At 36.7% G+C, this 17212-nt stretch overlaps 2 protein-coding genes across 3 annotated transcripts in view; one reads left to right on the forward strand and one right to left on the reverse strand.

The window, feature by feature from the left end:
• LOC139143587 (DNA primase small subunit-like) overlaps nt 1–17212 on the forward strand; it is a 39037-nt gene that overhangs the window by 9209 nt on the left and 12616 nt on the right. The window lies entirely within an intron of this gene.
• On the reverse strand, nt 10226–17026 carry LOC139143588 (opioid-binding protein/cell adhesion molecule homolog). 2 transcript variants are annotated; one of them, XR_011554636.1, is made up of 5 exons: nt 16892–17021; nt 16380–16694; nt 15144–15458; nt 12848–14223; nt 10312–12743 (listed from the first exon to the last, which is right to left on the reverse strand). XR_011554636.1 is itself a non-coding variant. In XM_070714037.1 (4 exons), exons 1-4 carry the CDS (start codon nt 16941–16943, stop codon nt 14123–14125), a joined length of 783 nt encoding a protein of 260 aa, XP_070570138.1. In that variant the 5' UTR covers nt 16944–17026; the 3' UTR covers nt 10226–14122. The 2 variants fall into 2 exon arrangements, 1 of the variants encoding a protein (XP_070570138.1); XM_070714037.1 differs by having other exon boundaries at nt 10226–14223; nt 16892–17026.

Consider the following 17212-nt stretch of genomic DNA (forward strand, 5'->3'; position numbering starts at 1 on the left):
ACTTTGCAAATTCGTGAAACAATCATATCTGGAGACAAATTAAGAGGGAAAATTAAAATGGTAATGACATTGCCCTGACAATCATTTCATCATATGCAACAATTTTTCATCTGTGTTTGTGGCTCAGTATGTCTTCGGTCCTTTGAATTGTGTCTACAATTGTTTACATATGCAGCATATCTTGAAAGTGAAAAAACGAATGAACAAACTTGTATCTTGAAAATAAAAAAAAGATATGAACCAGGGTATAATATATCTTGAAATTACAAAGCAATACAAACTTCAGAATTAATACATTTATTTTACGTGTTATTAATTGTATATATGTTTCAATCTACCTACTGGGGTAGTGAGTGTATGAAGCCTTCTGTAAGTGCTGGGGATTGATCAAATATCATCACAACATACAAATCTGTTGATTCAGCCAGAAATTAAAATATTGTCAAGCTGATGACTTGCATGAAATTAGTAAAAAAAAAACATGAATTATCATCAACAAGTAGCAATGACTGAACCTTTGAGGTGGCCCCAGGTCACACTGGAGGCTTGCCAAACACTTCGCACCAAACCAAGTTGCACCATACCACCTCGTCCCATGCCACTTGCACCAAAATACCATGTACCAAAACCATTTCACCCCAAGAATCACACCATTCTAAAACCATTCAGTCCCCAAAACAACTCCACTTCACCCCAACCTGTCCCCTTCTGGTAAAGCTGAAATGACCCACCAATGCCCACAAAGATTTCATCACCTATCTACATGTACATGTATGCTACAGCCAGTCTTACAGTATAAGAGAACACGTTTTGAGAAACTGATATCACACATTCTGTGCAAGACACTAATCAACTTCTACCAGCTGTACGAATGTGTAGGAAGACAGCATTGTCATAGCCAGACACTTTTGCCACACCATTACTTGTAGGTACGATTGTATACATGTGAACACAGTCCCTCCATTGGAAGGACTGTGAAGTGAACATGGTTTTGCCAGCATATTTGCTTTACTCTTTTTTTCTAAGTCTACAGTTTATGGTTTCTTGCAGAATAAAAGGTTTGAGGTAACCAGAATGTCTTGACACAGTAAATCCTCCATGTAAAAAACGTTACACTGTGATCTCTTAGGTTTCGGGATAGGCTGGTACAAGGTTGTTTTGGGACAAAGTTACTGTATGTGTGGTGATGTAGTTTTGGTGCAAAGCGTCTGAGCCCCATCTTGAAGTACTTCACAGGCCATCTGAGTTACACAATAGTATTTGTCAGTTTAATCCATGTTTCAAAAATAAAATCAAAACTTACATGAGAAATGAATCAATATGATAAAAAATAAATGAAAAGGATTGGTAATAAAGTGGACACAAGGAATCATTTGTCTTAAAAAGTTTTATTTTCTTGTAGTATTACAGTAATTAGTTCCAGAGACCAGCTTCTGGAACTGTTAGTTTTTGCTCACTTTCCTTCTTTCTTTCTTTCTTTTTCTTTCTTTTCTTTCTTTCTTTCTTTCTCTATTTCCGGTTTACTACCATAGAACATGCTATACACAAATTTTACCTTAATTACCCAGAATGCATTGCGACACGCTTATGACGTCATCGCTCAGCTCGGACGGGTTTTACGGGCATTTCTTGTTTGTTTATTTATTTATTTTTTATTTGGCATTGCTCAACTATCATATTGCGTTCAGTTATTAATAATTCTAGCTTTATTTCGCTTTGTTTTTTGTTGCTTTTTGATTTTATTTTTCTCTAAATACTCGCCGTACGTGGCGCTATACTGTTTCGCCCGAATGCTCTTAAAACACATGGCCGCGTATCGATCGCCTCGCTCGCACAGAGACAGAAAAGTAGCCTTTCCCTAAATTTACAAGCGCGGCTGGCACATCGTGTACCTAGGCGAGGTGGGTGTGCTCGAAAACGATGATCAATGCAAAATTTGGACTCAAATCGGCTGTTTTGGCGGAGAAACTGCCCGCCGTATTTCTGAGGAGCCACCAGCGTTTTTCCTATATCAGTCTGCGGGGCTGTGGTGGGAGGCCGTTTAACGCCGGTAACACACAGCCCTGCCATGCACAGCTAGGCATTCATAGTGAACGTACTGTCTGTCATGCACCGGCATGCGTTGGCTGCACGTAAAAGCAACTCAACTTTCCAAGATCAAATGGTCAGTATCTTGTGAAAACAGCGACATAGCAATGAAAATTGTTTTAGTCTGTGCTTTTAATCAAATGAAAATGCATGTGGCTCAATTTCAACGGCCTAGGTCCGATGTTTCCTCTCGTCTGATCATCGTCGTAAATGACACCCCTCTTTACGGCAACAACTCAGCGCTACCCGTCAAGCGATTGATTTTTGCGTAGGTCAGCGGAGCGAAAATTATTGCTCTGGCTCGCGAGAATGTCGTCTGATAAACATTTCCGTGCGTCGTCGCCCCCGTATGTATCTGTTGCGTTTTTACCGTACATGTAGGCATTTGTAATCTGTGTACTTTAATTCCCCGGACTGCCTTGCTTTTAGTTGTATTATGGTGTTTACTGCTATCAGCCCTGAATATTAAAATCCAAAGCAGTCTTTCATTCTGCACCTATCTTTGTCACACATTCTCTTGTTTCTTCCGCTTCCGCTGCTCTGGTCTCTGGAACTTCGCTTTTGCTTGCAAATGCTTTCTAGTTAATTGTTGAATTTTGAATTTGTAATGAGGTTTGACAAATTGCTTGCTACTTTTTCTGTTGATGTAAGTGATGACTATTTCCAAGGGTCTTGAAGTGTTGATATCCTTGTTGAGGTTTATAAGTTAAAAGTGAAGTGAACTTCTGACAGATGTTTACACTGTAACACAGTCTAAATGTCTAAGGCTATATCAAAATATACTTCAAATACACTACATTGTTTGACTTCTAGTCAATATTGTGAATATTACAACAGACAAAATAGCAGCACAATACTTAAGTGGAGCTTAAATGGTAAATAAGGTTAATAAATAATTAAAAATTATTTGCATTGATCGTTGTTATATTATTTACAATAAATTAGAATGTCCTCATTTGTTCGTTGTTGGCCTCAAAATGTCTCACTGGAGAAAAATGTGATCAATTGAAAATGTTAAGACGCCATATTAGCTGTATCTTTTTGTATTTTGTGTATTTAAAGCAAAATGCCCTCGGAGGGATGTTTTTAGATATCTGTCGTTGAACCATATTATCTTTGAAAATGCCACTCTTTCAATCCTCCCCCCTTCCCGAGAAATATGAGGAAATTAAATGAAATACACAACATTTAGGGCAATAGGCAGAGGAGAGTTGTCATCCACGCACATAGAGAGACCACCCTTTGACTGTTGTGATCTTTATCATCAGTTTCTGAAATAAAAAGAAAGAAACCGTGGACTTCAGCTTAACATTCTTTACAGTGAAATAAAAATATGTAATAGTGGTATCCGAATGGTTATCTCCTGGATGTTTACAATACAGAAATTTTCCTTTCAGGGTGAGGATAGCTTATACTGGACCAGCTGTTACTGTACCAAAACCCATGACCCGGTCTGCTTTTTAATGTAGCTTGCACACGGGGCCATCCAGCCAATTTTGTAACCTAACATTGTATAAATCATCCTATCTCCATCTCACCTCCATTCACAGGGATGTAGAATGTAGCCGGCAGCTGGCAAAAACAAGCAGCTGTCAGCCAAAATTTTGACGGTTGTGGTTAAAATTTAGGAAAAATCAGACGTTTTGCTCAAACTTTACGTGCACATACACTACTTGGAACCGCTTGTCCTTATATTTTTGCCACCTGTAATCAAAATTCTCTACATCCCTGAGTATCATGTCAATTAACCACTGATTTGCATATTTAATGAATTTTCGTAATAAGGCTGATACGTCAAGATATACTTCATCAAATTTCAAGAAATGTGGTACAGATATTGAGCTCACATAGCTTTAACAGTGAATAAAGACGTTTATCAGTGTCATTTTATTTTTACATTTGACACCATCTAGCAACATCTAGCATCAACATTCAGCAACATCTTGACGATTAATTACTAATTGACTTATTTAATGACCTTTTGTAATTAGGTTGGCAGCCCAGATTGGTTTATGTTTTCACCAAAGTAAGTCTCTTCTGTAATGAACAGGGGGCATTTTGGTTCATATTGGATGTCCTAATTTTTTCTTATCAAGAGCCATTTTTCAGACATGCCTGGACCAGTTTCTTGCTTATTAGTCCCCGCGGACATTGTCCGGCGGGCACTTATAGATTGGGTCCCGTCCATGTGTGCGTCTGTCCGTCCGTCCGTCCGTCCGTCATCAACACTTTCTCAGACACTGCTGAACCAATTTTGTTCAAACTTGGCACAAAGGTATAGCACTATGACCTACAGATGCACATCGATTTATTTTGCGATACGATCCAATATGGCCGCCAGACGGCCATTTTATTACAATTTTTTCATGTACAGAGCCATAACTCAGACATGTTTCAACTGATTTTATTCAAAGTTGATACAAGGACATTGACCAATGTCATAGATATGCACGCCAATTTGTTTTGTGATATGATCCAATATGGCCGCCAGGCGGTCATTTTATTACGATATTTTCATGTACAGAGCCATAACTCAGGCATGTTTCAACCGATTTTATTCAAAGTTGGTACAAGGACAATCACCAATGTCATACATATGCACATTGATCATTTTGTGATACGATCCAATATGGCCACCAGGCGGCCATTTTGTTTCGATTTTTTCATGTACAGAGCCATAGCTCAGGCATATCTCAACCGATTTTATTCAAAGTAGGTACAAGGACATTGACCACTGTCATATATATGCATGTTGATTTGTTTTTTGATACGATCCAATATGGCCACCAGGCAGCCATTTTATTACGATTTTTAGCTCACATTTGGTTATACCAATGTTAGTTTATCGTATAAGCTGAAGTCGATCGCGTCTGTATGTATGTGTGTATGTATATATGTATGTACAGTATGTCCGTCAACATCAAAAACACGCAAACCGCTGCACGTTTCAGCTTGGTATTTGGTGTGTGGATGCATCCTGGGCTATAGATGGGATTTTGTTCAAATGAAGTCTGCATTGCCAAAATTATGCAAATGAGCTTACAAAATGTAAAATGGCCAAGAATTAATATCTCGAGAACCGCTGTTTTGATTGCTTTGAAAATTTGTGTGCAAGTACCTTAGGTGAACCTTATACAGTTTTATGAATATTGTGAAGATATCCTTAATTTTGTATTTTTGCCGAATTTTTTGGTGATTTTTTTCATTTTCAGTAAAAATTCTTCTTCTCTGAAACCGCCAGCCCAATCGCTCTCAAATTTGGGTTGGATCTTTGCAAGGGTGTTACTCTTCTAATTTGTTGAAATTATGACAAAATTGGGAAAATTACTATTTTGGACCAATTTTGTCATTTTTGGTCAAAAAAAATTACACAATATTTTCTTTTTGAAACCCCTGGACAGACTGTTTTTATATTTGGTACACAGACGTACAGAGATGACAATAATTAGATACCGGTATGTGGAAATTGTCCTGAAATATATAAATTTGTATTTTTAAGATAATATTGTCATTTTTGGTCAAGAAAACTTGTTCTCAAAATTACTTGTTTGATAGCTTTGTAATTTGGTATAAAGTCCCAAAGGATGTTATTAGATACCTTTTCTGCTCAAAGTGTTGGGAAACCCCCAAATTTGGTAATTTTCTCAGTTTGTGACCTTACCTGTAAATGACCTACACCAACCCAGGATATATTGTGAGACAGTTTCGAAGGCTGTGAACATAAGTTTGTCATATTTGGTATCAATTTGTAGGAAACTTTGATCCAGAAAACAAAGCTGAGGTGAATTTTTTCATTGCGGACCAATTTTTGCAACTTTTCTTTGTAAGAAATACAAAACTGATGAGAAATTTGGATCCAGGATAATTCCAGATGTTGTAATCACCGCCCACAGTGGAAGGCCTTTCCCTATCTGTAACTAACTTAAGTGTTGTTTACATTGGAATGATACACTCATCGCATTAATTGAAAACATCCCCAAGGTTGTAAATACATTTCCTGTCATCTGGCATTATGTAATACCAAGGGATGGAACATTTGATATTTCGAAGGGGTTAGGGTCTAGAAGATTGATGAGGTAACATTACTTTTTTGCCAGATCCCTTCTACATTTTTTTACCCACTCCCACCTTTTCTTTTTATCAAGCCTTCTCTGTCTATTTTTTGTTGTGGACATTTGCTTATGTATTTAGGATGTGCTTGTTCCATTGCTACAGAAGTTGATACGCATGTTCCTAAAGATGACCTCCATTACCTAAGTTGGAGACCTTATTTGCTTTTGTCATTCTTGTTTTTCCTGGTTTAAATATTTCTCGAATGGACCAATTCAAACCGAATGTGAGCACACTGTCCTTGACGGTATTTTTTTCATGTACAGCGCCATAACTAAGACATGTTTCAACTGATTTTATTCAAAGTTGGTACAAGGACATTGACCAATATCATAGATATAATACGTCAATTTGTTTTGTGATATGATCCAATATGGCTGCTGTGCAGCCATTTTGTTATGATTTTTTCGTGTACAGAGCCATCATTCAGGCAAATCTCAACTGATTTTATTCAAAGTTGGTACAAGGACATTGACCTATGTCATACATATGCACATTGATTTGTTTTGTGATACGATCCAATATGGCCGCCATGTGGCCATTTTTTTTTACGATTTTCCATGTCCTGAACCATAACTCAGACATGTATCAAGCAAATTTATTCAAAGTTGGTACAAGGACATTGACTTATAGTATACATATGTACTTTGATATAAATATATACTTTGATTTGTTTCTCGATATGGTCTGATATGGCTACATGGTGGCAATTTTGTTATGGTTTTTTTCATATCGAGAGCCATAACTCTGGCAAGTCTAACCTGATTTTATTCAAATTTTGTACCTTGACATTGACTTATGTCATACATATACGTGTTGATTTTTGAAATAGTAAGATCAAATATTGCTGCGTGGCGGCGATTTTGTCACGATTTTCTCATGTACTGAGCCATAACTCAGACATATTTCCACCAGTATCATTCAAAGTTGGTACAAGGACATTGAAATATTTCATACATGCTTGTCAATTTGTTTTAGGTCATGTAGCAGTATCATGCCATTATTGAAGTTTCATAATTAGGCTGATATGTCAAGAAATACTGCATCAAATTTCATGAAACTTTGTACAGATGTTAAGCTCACATTGCTTTAACAGTGAAAAAGACATTTATCAGTGTCATTTTAATTAATTTGTAATTGCATATGAAATGAACTTTCCTAATTAGAGTGATATATCCACAAATACAACGTCAAATTTGATGAAACTTGATACAGATGTTGATCTCATAGTGTTGTACATACTGCATTAAACTTTATGAAATATGGTACCGGTGATAATCTATTAGTGTTAGGATAGTATGAAAAAATGTTTTGCAACATCCTGTCAACTAATTCCCAGTTGACTCATGTAATGACTTTTAGGATAGTGGCCTACATTGGTTTTATGTTTTTCATCACCATGTAACTCATTCTTGGCCATTGAGTGCCATCTGTATCAAAGTATTTTTATCACAGGACCTGTAATCAAAGTACCCATTAGCAAGCGGGGAATGTGTCATCAACGATGACTTGTTAGTTTAATTTTGACATTTCAAGAGCCAGTAAATGACAAATCTAATTCTTTCCAACTTGGTGATGTCATTACATACTAATGCCTACTTCACTTGTGTACAATCTGATCCAATAGGGGCGTTAGTCACTGACAGGGCTTTGGTACCATCCTTTCTTTTTTCATGTGTATCATATTGACTTTAATTTAGTTACTTCCACTGACAAATTCACAATTACAAGCTGGAACTATGTCATTGTCAATTACTTGTTGATATTTGATCAATGCTATAACCTTAGGGGGATGTCAAAAGTTTGTCTGATAAGAAACTTAATTCTTTAAGTTTTGCTCAAAACCTCCCATCCCTGGCCTTGATAGCCTATTAGTGCAAGATGCGAGGTATAATGATATTCAAATATGCAGATTACACTAATGAGCATTGTTTCGGTATTCAAATTCTATGCTAATGACCCTTAATCAATGTGGAATATTCATGTACCTCAGATCTTGCATTGTATATTGATAGCAGCGAATGTGTAATAAACCCATCTCAAAATATCCTGTTTTCCAGAGATTTCTTTGAACAAGACCCATTAAAGACTGAAAAAGTGTATAACACTGTCATAAGTGTCAATAGTGGCATGTAAATTCAAAAGATTTAACGTCATTTTAGATTTCCTGCCATTTTCAAAAACTTAATTAATCATGTGACAGAGAAAATAAAGATTACAACAGCAAAAATGTTGGCCATTATATGTTTAGCTGATGCGAAAATTATCTGATGCGAAAATTCAAATGTTGTTCAATACTGTTATATAATTTATCATCAATTAACATATACTCCATTACATTAATCTTGATTTGAGGACAAACAGGATACATGTGTACTGCTTGGAGTGATTACAGTTACCGTTACCAACACACTCATTATGCAGAGCTACATGTATGCCCAAAAAACACCCACCCAAACTCGGCATTAATCCTGATCCCCGGCCTTTTTGAGCCAGGGTCTAAAAAAGATATTCCAAATATTTCTCAGATATATTTTTATTTGAGTAATTGTAAACCTGTGCTTGTACTGCTGCTACCTAGATATGACGTTTACTTAGCGGAGGTATTGTCGGAGACATGTAGCGTTGAGGACAATACCGAATAGAATGTGTACAAGGACATAATTCCTGGTTTTTTGTGAATAACCTTATTATTATACACCTTTATTAGACAAAGTCCAACTTTACCTGGAAAAAGTCAAAGTTAAAGCGTTTTTGGGATGCGCATCACGCACTTCACTGAGTGATTGTACTCAAACTGGCAATGCATTCAGCATGCACAGAATGAAATTTTAACCCGTGCAGTGTAGTCACAGGTGCTCTTGCACTGGGTAGTCTGCTGGATCAATCGATTTTCTGCTCAATTAATAATATTATTAATCGAGCATTAGTATTAGTATTAATTAATTTAGTATTAGTAGACAGTAGTATTTACTACTGTCTACTAATACTAGATACTAAATACATGTACTTAGGTCACAGTGATAGGCAGATCGAGTACAGGAGCGATAGCTCTGGCAGAAAATTGATCAATCTAGCAGACAACCCAGCGCAAGGATGCTTGCAAGTGCAGTGCACTGGGCGCGGTAGAAATTGTAGGTCACCAGCATAATTTCACTCAAATTCACAGATTTTTACCACTTCTAACGACATGAAGAAGTGAATGTTTAGAAGTACATTATTCAGTAAAAATTTAAAATCATCTAGAGCTCCTTTTTTCCTCCGGTTAACATACCGGGTAAAGGTGTTTGAGGTCAAAGGTCAAAAAGCGTTCAATAACACTATAAGGTTTTTCCCAAAATACCGGGATTTATGTCCGAGTACATCGTGCAGCGGAGGTATTGTCCGAGACGCGTAGCATCGAGGACAATACCGAAGCGTACGATGTACGAGGACATAAATCCCGGTATTTTGGGAATAACCTTATTATAATACACCTTTTTAGTCCAACTTTACAAGAAAAAAGTTGAAATTAAGGCGTCTCTTGGATGCTCGTCGTGCACTGTACTGAGCGATAGCGAGCAGACTGGGAACGCGTTGAGTGCGTCCGCTAAGCTCGCAGAACGAAATTTCAACCCGCGCCGCTGGGCAGTGCACATGGTAAAAATTGTACATCAGCAGCATAATTTCACTCAAATTCATAGGTTATGGACTGACCATGATTTGATTTTGGGAGTACTGAATGCTAAGACGTATATATTTTTGTAAAAAATGTAAAATTTTCTCTTCTTTTACTCCGTTTTGACGTAAAAGTGTTTTGAGGTCAAAGGTCAAATAGCGTCCAATAACACCTAAAGTTATTGTACTCCGCATCAAAGTTATTGGACTCCGCGTCTTCTGATACCACAACTTACTGTACGACGAAACTCCATAAGTTACAGACGCAGGTGTATAATAATAACAGTTATTGTACTCTGTGTCAAAGTTATTCGACTCTGCGTCCTCTAATACTAAAACTTACTGTACGACAAAAATCCATAGGTTACATACAGTGTATAATAAGATATTCTTATTTTTTAATGCTTCATATGAATTAAGTTTGTGACATTATGTTCGACAATCAAACCAAATAATGATTCTAACATCAAGTTTATTGACCATAAGCAAGCATGCAGGATATGTCATTGTGAAGAGATGCAAATACAATGTGAGTATGAAATGTCAGAAAATTACACCACAGGAACAAGCTTAAGTCTACTTAAAAAGATCTTTTTTTAAAACATTGAATTCCTAGGGCAAGAGAAGGATATGGTTGATGCCTACTGTAACATTTTATTTCTGCAAAGGCTATCTACGGCCGTTTATTGTAAAGTTGGCAAAAAGCAGCAATGCATATGTCAGCCTCCATATGTTCTAGCCTACCTGTCCATGAGAAGACTCGTGGAAACATACATAAACATACATAAACATGCCTTAACCGACTTATCTTGCTCAGAAATGCACAGTGATTTCACTGCCTTAATCTGACAGTCATGATATGTCTCAGTGAAGTACCAGTATTTCACGATCATCTTCCAGGTACTCTGATATCTATGCTGATTTTGAATGAATTTACCTGAAAAGAATTAAAGGTGGAGCCTTCCTTTAAGAGGTTGTGAAGCTATGGCGGCGTTCATTGTGTAAGTGGACACCAAACAGGCAACACATGGGCACACGCTCCAGAAAATGCCACTTAATAGTTTTCCCCAGCCACAAAAACACAGACAGACTGCCAAGCGGTCAGCGCGAAGTTGCTGCCGATCGAACTCTGTGGTTATATTCAAAGTCTAATGCGACTGGAAGACAATTTTTTAGGAAATTTGAGCGTTTGTAGTGGGGAATCAATGACCGTTGGCGATTTGAACCGACTGTCAATCAAACGCTTGTATAAACTCTTTGCAGGATTAGCTAAAGGTGACAAAAGGTTGAGATCACTTTGTGTAATTAATGTTATAGAAATCAAACATCATACTGGCCAAGTGTTTGACTGGGAGGAGTACTCCACTTATGCGAGAACCTGGGATTTAAAAGTGCGGCTTCAAACACTTGTGATTTTGATAATATAGTGACTGAAAACTTCTCCTTATAGTTTGTATTGCAGAAGATCTGTCTTCCTTTCTTTTGGATATCACAGTGCTTTATTTAGCCTAGAATCATCTGAGTAGAAGAATGCTAAATTATTGCTCTTAAAACAGACTCATTTCAAAACTGTTGGCTAACCCTTTCACTTCCATGGTTTGGCCTGTTCACAAGGAACTGGCAGTGAAGAGACTAAATTGTAGCTGTTTCAGACATTTACAGGGAGTAATGAATCCACAATGTTACAGAAGCTTGGAACAGGAGTCCAAAAATTCAGGAATATATTTTGGAACTATGTATGTTTGTGCAGTATTTGTAATGAACCAAGGTAGCAGTTGTGAAATTATGTTGCTTGCAGTAATTAAATGCAACCATAATCTACTTGTATCACCCAATCCTAAGGATGATCTTTGATGTTTAAACTGAATAACTTTCCATGTGTAGTCCTATATATTCTGGCTTCTCTCAAGGAACTTCAGGACTATTTCTAAATTTTTCTGTGAATATACATTCATCATCCTACAATGTTCATACCAGTTTAATGATGGAACTTCTGAAATGGCTGGGTTTCAATAATTATTTAAATAAAGATCACGCATGTGCAGCAGGGTCATCCATGAATGGATTTACAGTGCATTAAATAAAAATATGCAAAGATAAAACAAAATAGAAAAAATCATAGAAGTAAAGAGTATCATAAAAATAGAAATTAATTGAATGGTTGTAAACTGTGTAAAGTATGATCAACATAGAAAAGCAGTGTAAAAATAAAAATAAATAAATAAAAATAAACATGCCCGGAGAAATTAAACATAAATACAAATAAACGTATTAGGAAAGTATACACAAACTGTCGTAAGAACTGGCAATGATGGATATGCAGTATTTTGAATGAACAACTGTGGACTTTAGGAATGTGATATTATGGTTGGTATAAAAGCAATAAATTGTTGAATTTCAGATACAGTCAGACAAGGTAGGCTTGCATTTTCTGAAACGTTTGATGACAATTGCCAAGAGTTTTGAAGAGTTGATCATTCTGTTGTGGATGGTTTGCCAGTTAAGTGAACTTCTGTCAGATACGTTAGATGATCAGACTTTCTAAGGCAATATTTAAAGCACACTATAAATTTATTACATGCCTCGAGGTCAATGCAAATCAGTGCATTGATTTGAATAGGAACATCCGGGATGTTAGCGGGTCGCTGAATGATGTACTGACCTCCATGGTTACCCGGGCCAGTGAAGCCTTTCAATGTTTCCGACGTCAAAGTAGACGCTTAATGCTACGGTAGATGTAAAATATCCATGCACGCACTGCTATTTTGAATTTCGTTAAAATCTGTTTGATGGTGGTCAATATGGTAAATTGTTTGAAAATGCCCTGCATGTAACTAAATGTCATATAGCATTAATTGTGAAGAGGCATGTAATAAAAATATTATTGCCTGAATACATGGGTTTATGTGCCCTTGCAGCAGGAGACAATTTGCCTCCTGGCGTCGGGCAAATTGTCACCTGCTCTCGGGCACCTAAACCCATGTATTCAGGCAATAATATATAATACTACACTGTTCAACAGTTAATGTTGCAACAGAAAAAAGCAGCATAAAATTATACTGGGGTAGATCTTAAAGCTCCAGTGCTGCTAACTTTCGATGGTGTTTTCATTATTTTTATTTTATATATAAATTGCAACTTCTTATTCTACTCCCCAAAGAATGTTGAAACACCCACTATTTAGCTTGTCAACTTAGCGTCTATATGTGTAAAATGCATAGTTATTGTTTACATTTGAATTCTAGTCCGGACCAGAAGTCAGTTTTCAACAATAACAATGCACTTTACAACCATAGGGGCTGAGTTGACAAGCTGGATACTGTGTATATCAACATTCTTTGGGGAGAAGAACAAGGAATTATGGTTCACATTCAAAATAAAATTGGTGAAATTATCATCAAAAGTTAGCTGCACTGGGGCTTTAAACAGAAATAAGGTAAATAAATAATTAAATAAATTGCATTGATCATGGCTGTATTATTTACAATTTAAAAAATACCCACATATTTAAAGAGCCAATTATGCTAACTTATAGTGATATTTTCACTATATTTGTTTTTAATATCAACCATAATTTCTTGTTTGTCTCCCCAAAGTATGTTGAGATAAAGTATTCAGCTTGTCAACTCGACCTGTACATCTGTAAACTACATTGTTATTATTGACAAGTGAATTCCGGTCTGGACTAGAATTCAAATGTAAATAATAACAATACATTTTACACAGATACCGGTAGATGCTATGTTTACAAGCTAAATAATGGGTTTCAACAGACGTTTGGAGTTGAATAAGAACTTACAATTGACATGTAAAATAAGAATAATAAAGAAATCTTCAAGAGTTAGCATTACTGGCCCTGTTAAGGGTGTTACCCTAAATATGGCTTAAAACCACTAAGTGAAAATGATAACTTTAAACCCTGATTATTCATATCCAAATTTTCAAGTATCAAAGAAAAGAGGGTACATAAAAAGATAAACATGAAATACTGGCCATAAAAGCTCCAACAGCTGTCACTTGTAATGTAATTTCTGTTGTCTTCCTTCCCGTCTGCCAAAACAATCTTTCTTTATTCCCAGAATAATGTTGAAATGCTGCATGTTCAGCTAGTCTACAAAGCCTATACATTTGCAATGTCCTATGTAGCTGTTGACAAGCGAAGTTTAATCCAGACTGGAATTCAATTAAAATTGGGCGTACTTTCTGTGGTGTATCCTGAAAGAAGTCTTCTGTAACGCCGTCGGAGATTTTAGGATGATGCAATCAATCAGATGAAATGAAATACTATAGCAAAAAGGCAGATGAGAGTGGATATCCATGCACACGGAGAGATCATCATTTGATTGTTGTGGACTTTATCATCAGTTTCTGAAACAAAAAGAAGGAAAGAAAGAATGGCCTTCAGCTGAACAGATACAAACAACATTCATCGTTGATCTTTGATACCAATACTAGTATGTACCAATTCTGATCAAGTGTGAGCAACATCATATCATTGGCAGCATGTTTTTATTTGGCCTCATGGCAGAAATGAAAAAGAATATACCAATTTTACATAGCATAGAACATTATACTTAATACTTTTTCATACAAACATTGGTTGTGACACTGCATCGTTTGGTGAAAGCATGGACATAACAGCTACTATTATTGTTGACTACTGAGCATGTGCAGTAAGGAGCCCAACGTTTGTACCTGTTCACAGAACCAACACAGATGAGGATTATGTACACACCTGGAGATTCACAGAAGTAGGTGTAAAGCATATCAGATTTCAAAACTAAGTTCTGTAATCAACTGTTGATGTATTTACAATTACGACAACATTATTATGATTTTATTATCATAAAGCTAGATTTTCTGGGCCCTTTCCTGGTGTCGCTTTGTCGGATTGCATCACCACAATCTTGCTCCATTTTGTAACACCCCCAATGACTTGGGGTTATTTGACCCTTCTACATGCATGTTCATCTCAGCCACTTCACCACTGGGTGATGTATTGCGTTGCTTTTCTAATGGTCTAAATTTTTCAGTTTTCCAGTGTGTAATCTGACAAAAATATTGTTACAGAAAATTTGTTTTAATAGGACATGAGGATACTTTAAACATTCTAATGCAGTTTTCTGATAAATTCAAGTTTGAAATAACACTTGTAATGAACAGTTTCATAACACCTGAAAACTTGGATGATAAAAAATTAACTTTCAACATTATATGTTGTCCTGTCATTTTGTAGATTGAAGTTTCATTTTGTAGATTGAAGTTGATAAAATTGTCCTTGAGCATACCTTCCACAATTAACATTGTTGTCTTTGTCTGTGGGTCTGCTTCAATATGGCTACAGTGCCAGGGTCCACCATCCTGAAGTGTCACATTCTTGATAATGATGTTATACTGACCAGTACTGAAGTTTTCCAATACTTCATAATGGTTGTCAGTGGAGTGGCTTCCCTTTGAGATGATCTTTTTATCCATTCCTTGTCCATGTTCCCACCTTGGAAGGGCTCTACCCTCCACCAAGCCTGTCAGCCAGCAATGGAGGGTAACGTCTTGTCCAACTGTTGCGTGTACACTTTCTGGAAACCTGTTCCACACAGGGTTACCTGCGAGAAATAAAAAGAAAAACAGAGACCAGATAGTTATACTAAATGCCACTGCTGATATGTGTTGATCAATCTGATAGGCAGTTGCATACTGTAATGTAATGGTGAAGGAGCTTTGTCGATGTCCGTGCTTGCGTCACAGTGTCACAGCCGTCGTTTTTGGTGTGTTGAACATTACAGAAAAAGGAGAACAATACCTTCTGAAAAAATCATAGGTCTCATAAGTAAAAGAGTTACATGTATTTATAATATCATTTTGTCTTCGGGACTTAAGGTATATCTTGCTTTGAGCTGGTGATCTCTGCATAAACACACCTAACTTACACACCTAACTTAACTTTATATGCCCTGTGTTACATGAAGAACTTTCTAAGTCAATTTACAACATGTAGTAAGTGGCTGATAAGCAATTAATCTTTGTTTAGTGTTCATGGACTGGTAAGGTTTTCCAGCCTGGGGATGGGGATGGGTAGTGGATTATTTGTTGTGGACATCAAAAAGTGGCTAACCCCCTCTTAGAAAAAAAAGCAGGCAGATTCTCTCTCTCCCCCCCCCCCCCCCCCCCCCCCATTCCAACTTTCAAGAAAAGGTGACCCTCCCAGGCAAAAGGTGAAATGTAAATACAATATCTATACACACACACACACATATATATATATAAATATATATATATATATATATATATATATATATATATATATATATATATATATATATATATATATATATATATATATACACACACATACCTTAAATACATATATATATGCAGTTTTCTGATGAATTCAAGATTGAAAATACACTTGTAATGAATAGTTTCATAACACTTGCAGAATTGAATGATAAAAATTATTTTTCAACATTTTATGTTGTCTTGTCATTTTGTAGATTGAAGTTGATAAAATTTGTCCTTGAGCATACCTTCCACAATCAACATTATGGTCTTTGTCTGTGGGTCTGCTTCAATATGGCTACAGTGCCAGGGTCCACCATCCTGAAGTGTCACATTCTTGATAATGATGTTATACTGACCAGTACTGAAGTTTTCCAATACTTCATAATGGTTGTCAGTGGAGTGGCTTCCCTTCGAGATGATCTTTTTATTCATTCCTTGTCCATGTTCCCACCTTGGAAGGGCTCTACCCTCCACCAAGCCTGTCAGCCAGCAATGGAGGGTAACGTCTTGTCCGACTGTTGCGTGTACACTTTCTGGAAGCCTGTTCCACACAGGGTTACCTGCGAGAAATAAAAAGAAAAACAGAGACCAGATAGTTATACTAAATGCCACTGCTGATATGTATTGATCAAACTGATAGGTAGTTACATACTGTAATGTAATGGTGAAGGAGCTTTGTCGATGTCCGTGCTTGCGTCACAGTGTCACAGCCGTCGTTTTTGGTGTGTTGAACATTACAGAAAAAGGAGAACAATACCTTCTGAAAAAATCATTAGTCTCATAAATATGAGAACTGTCAATAATATCATTTTTGTCTTCGGGACTTGCTTTGAGCTGGTGATCTCTGCATAAACACACCTGCATACATGTACGTATGTGTATATGTAAGTTCTGAGTTAAATTTAAAACTTGCTAAAAGTCAATGTACTGTACTATAAGTGGTTGATAAGTGGTTGATAAGCAATGAATGTACCCATTGTTTAGTGTTCATGGACTGGTCAGATTTTTCAGTCTGGGGATGGAGATGGGTAGTGGGTTATTTGCTGTGGACATCAAAAAGTGGCTAACCCCCTCTTAG

Source organism: Ptychodera flava, chromosome 11, assembly GCF_041260155.1.
Source record: "Ptychodera flava strain L36383 chromosome 11, AS_Pfla_20210202, whole genome shotgun sequence".
NCBI classification, from domain to species: Eukaryota; Metazoa; Hemichordata; class Enteropneusta; family Ptychoderidae; genus Ptychodera; species Ptychodera flava.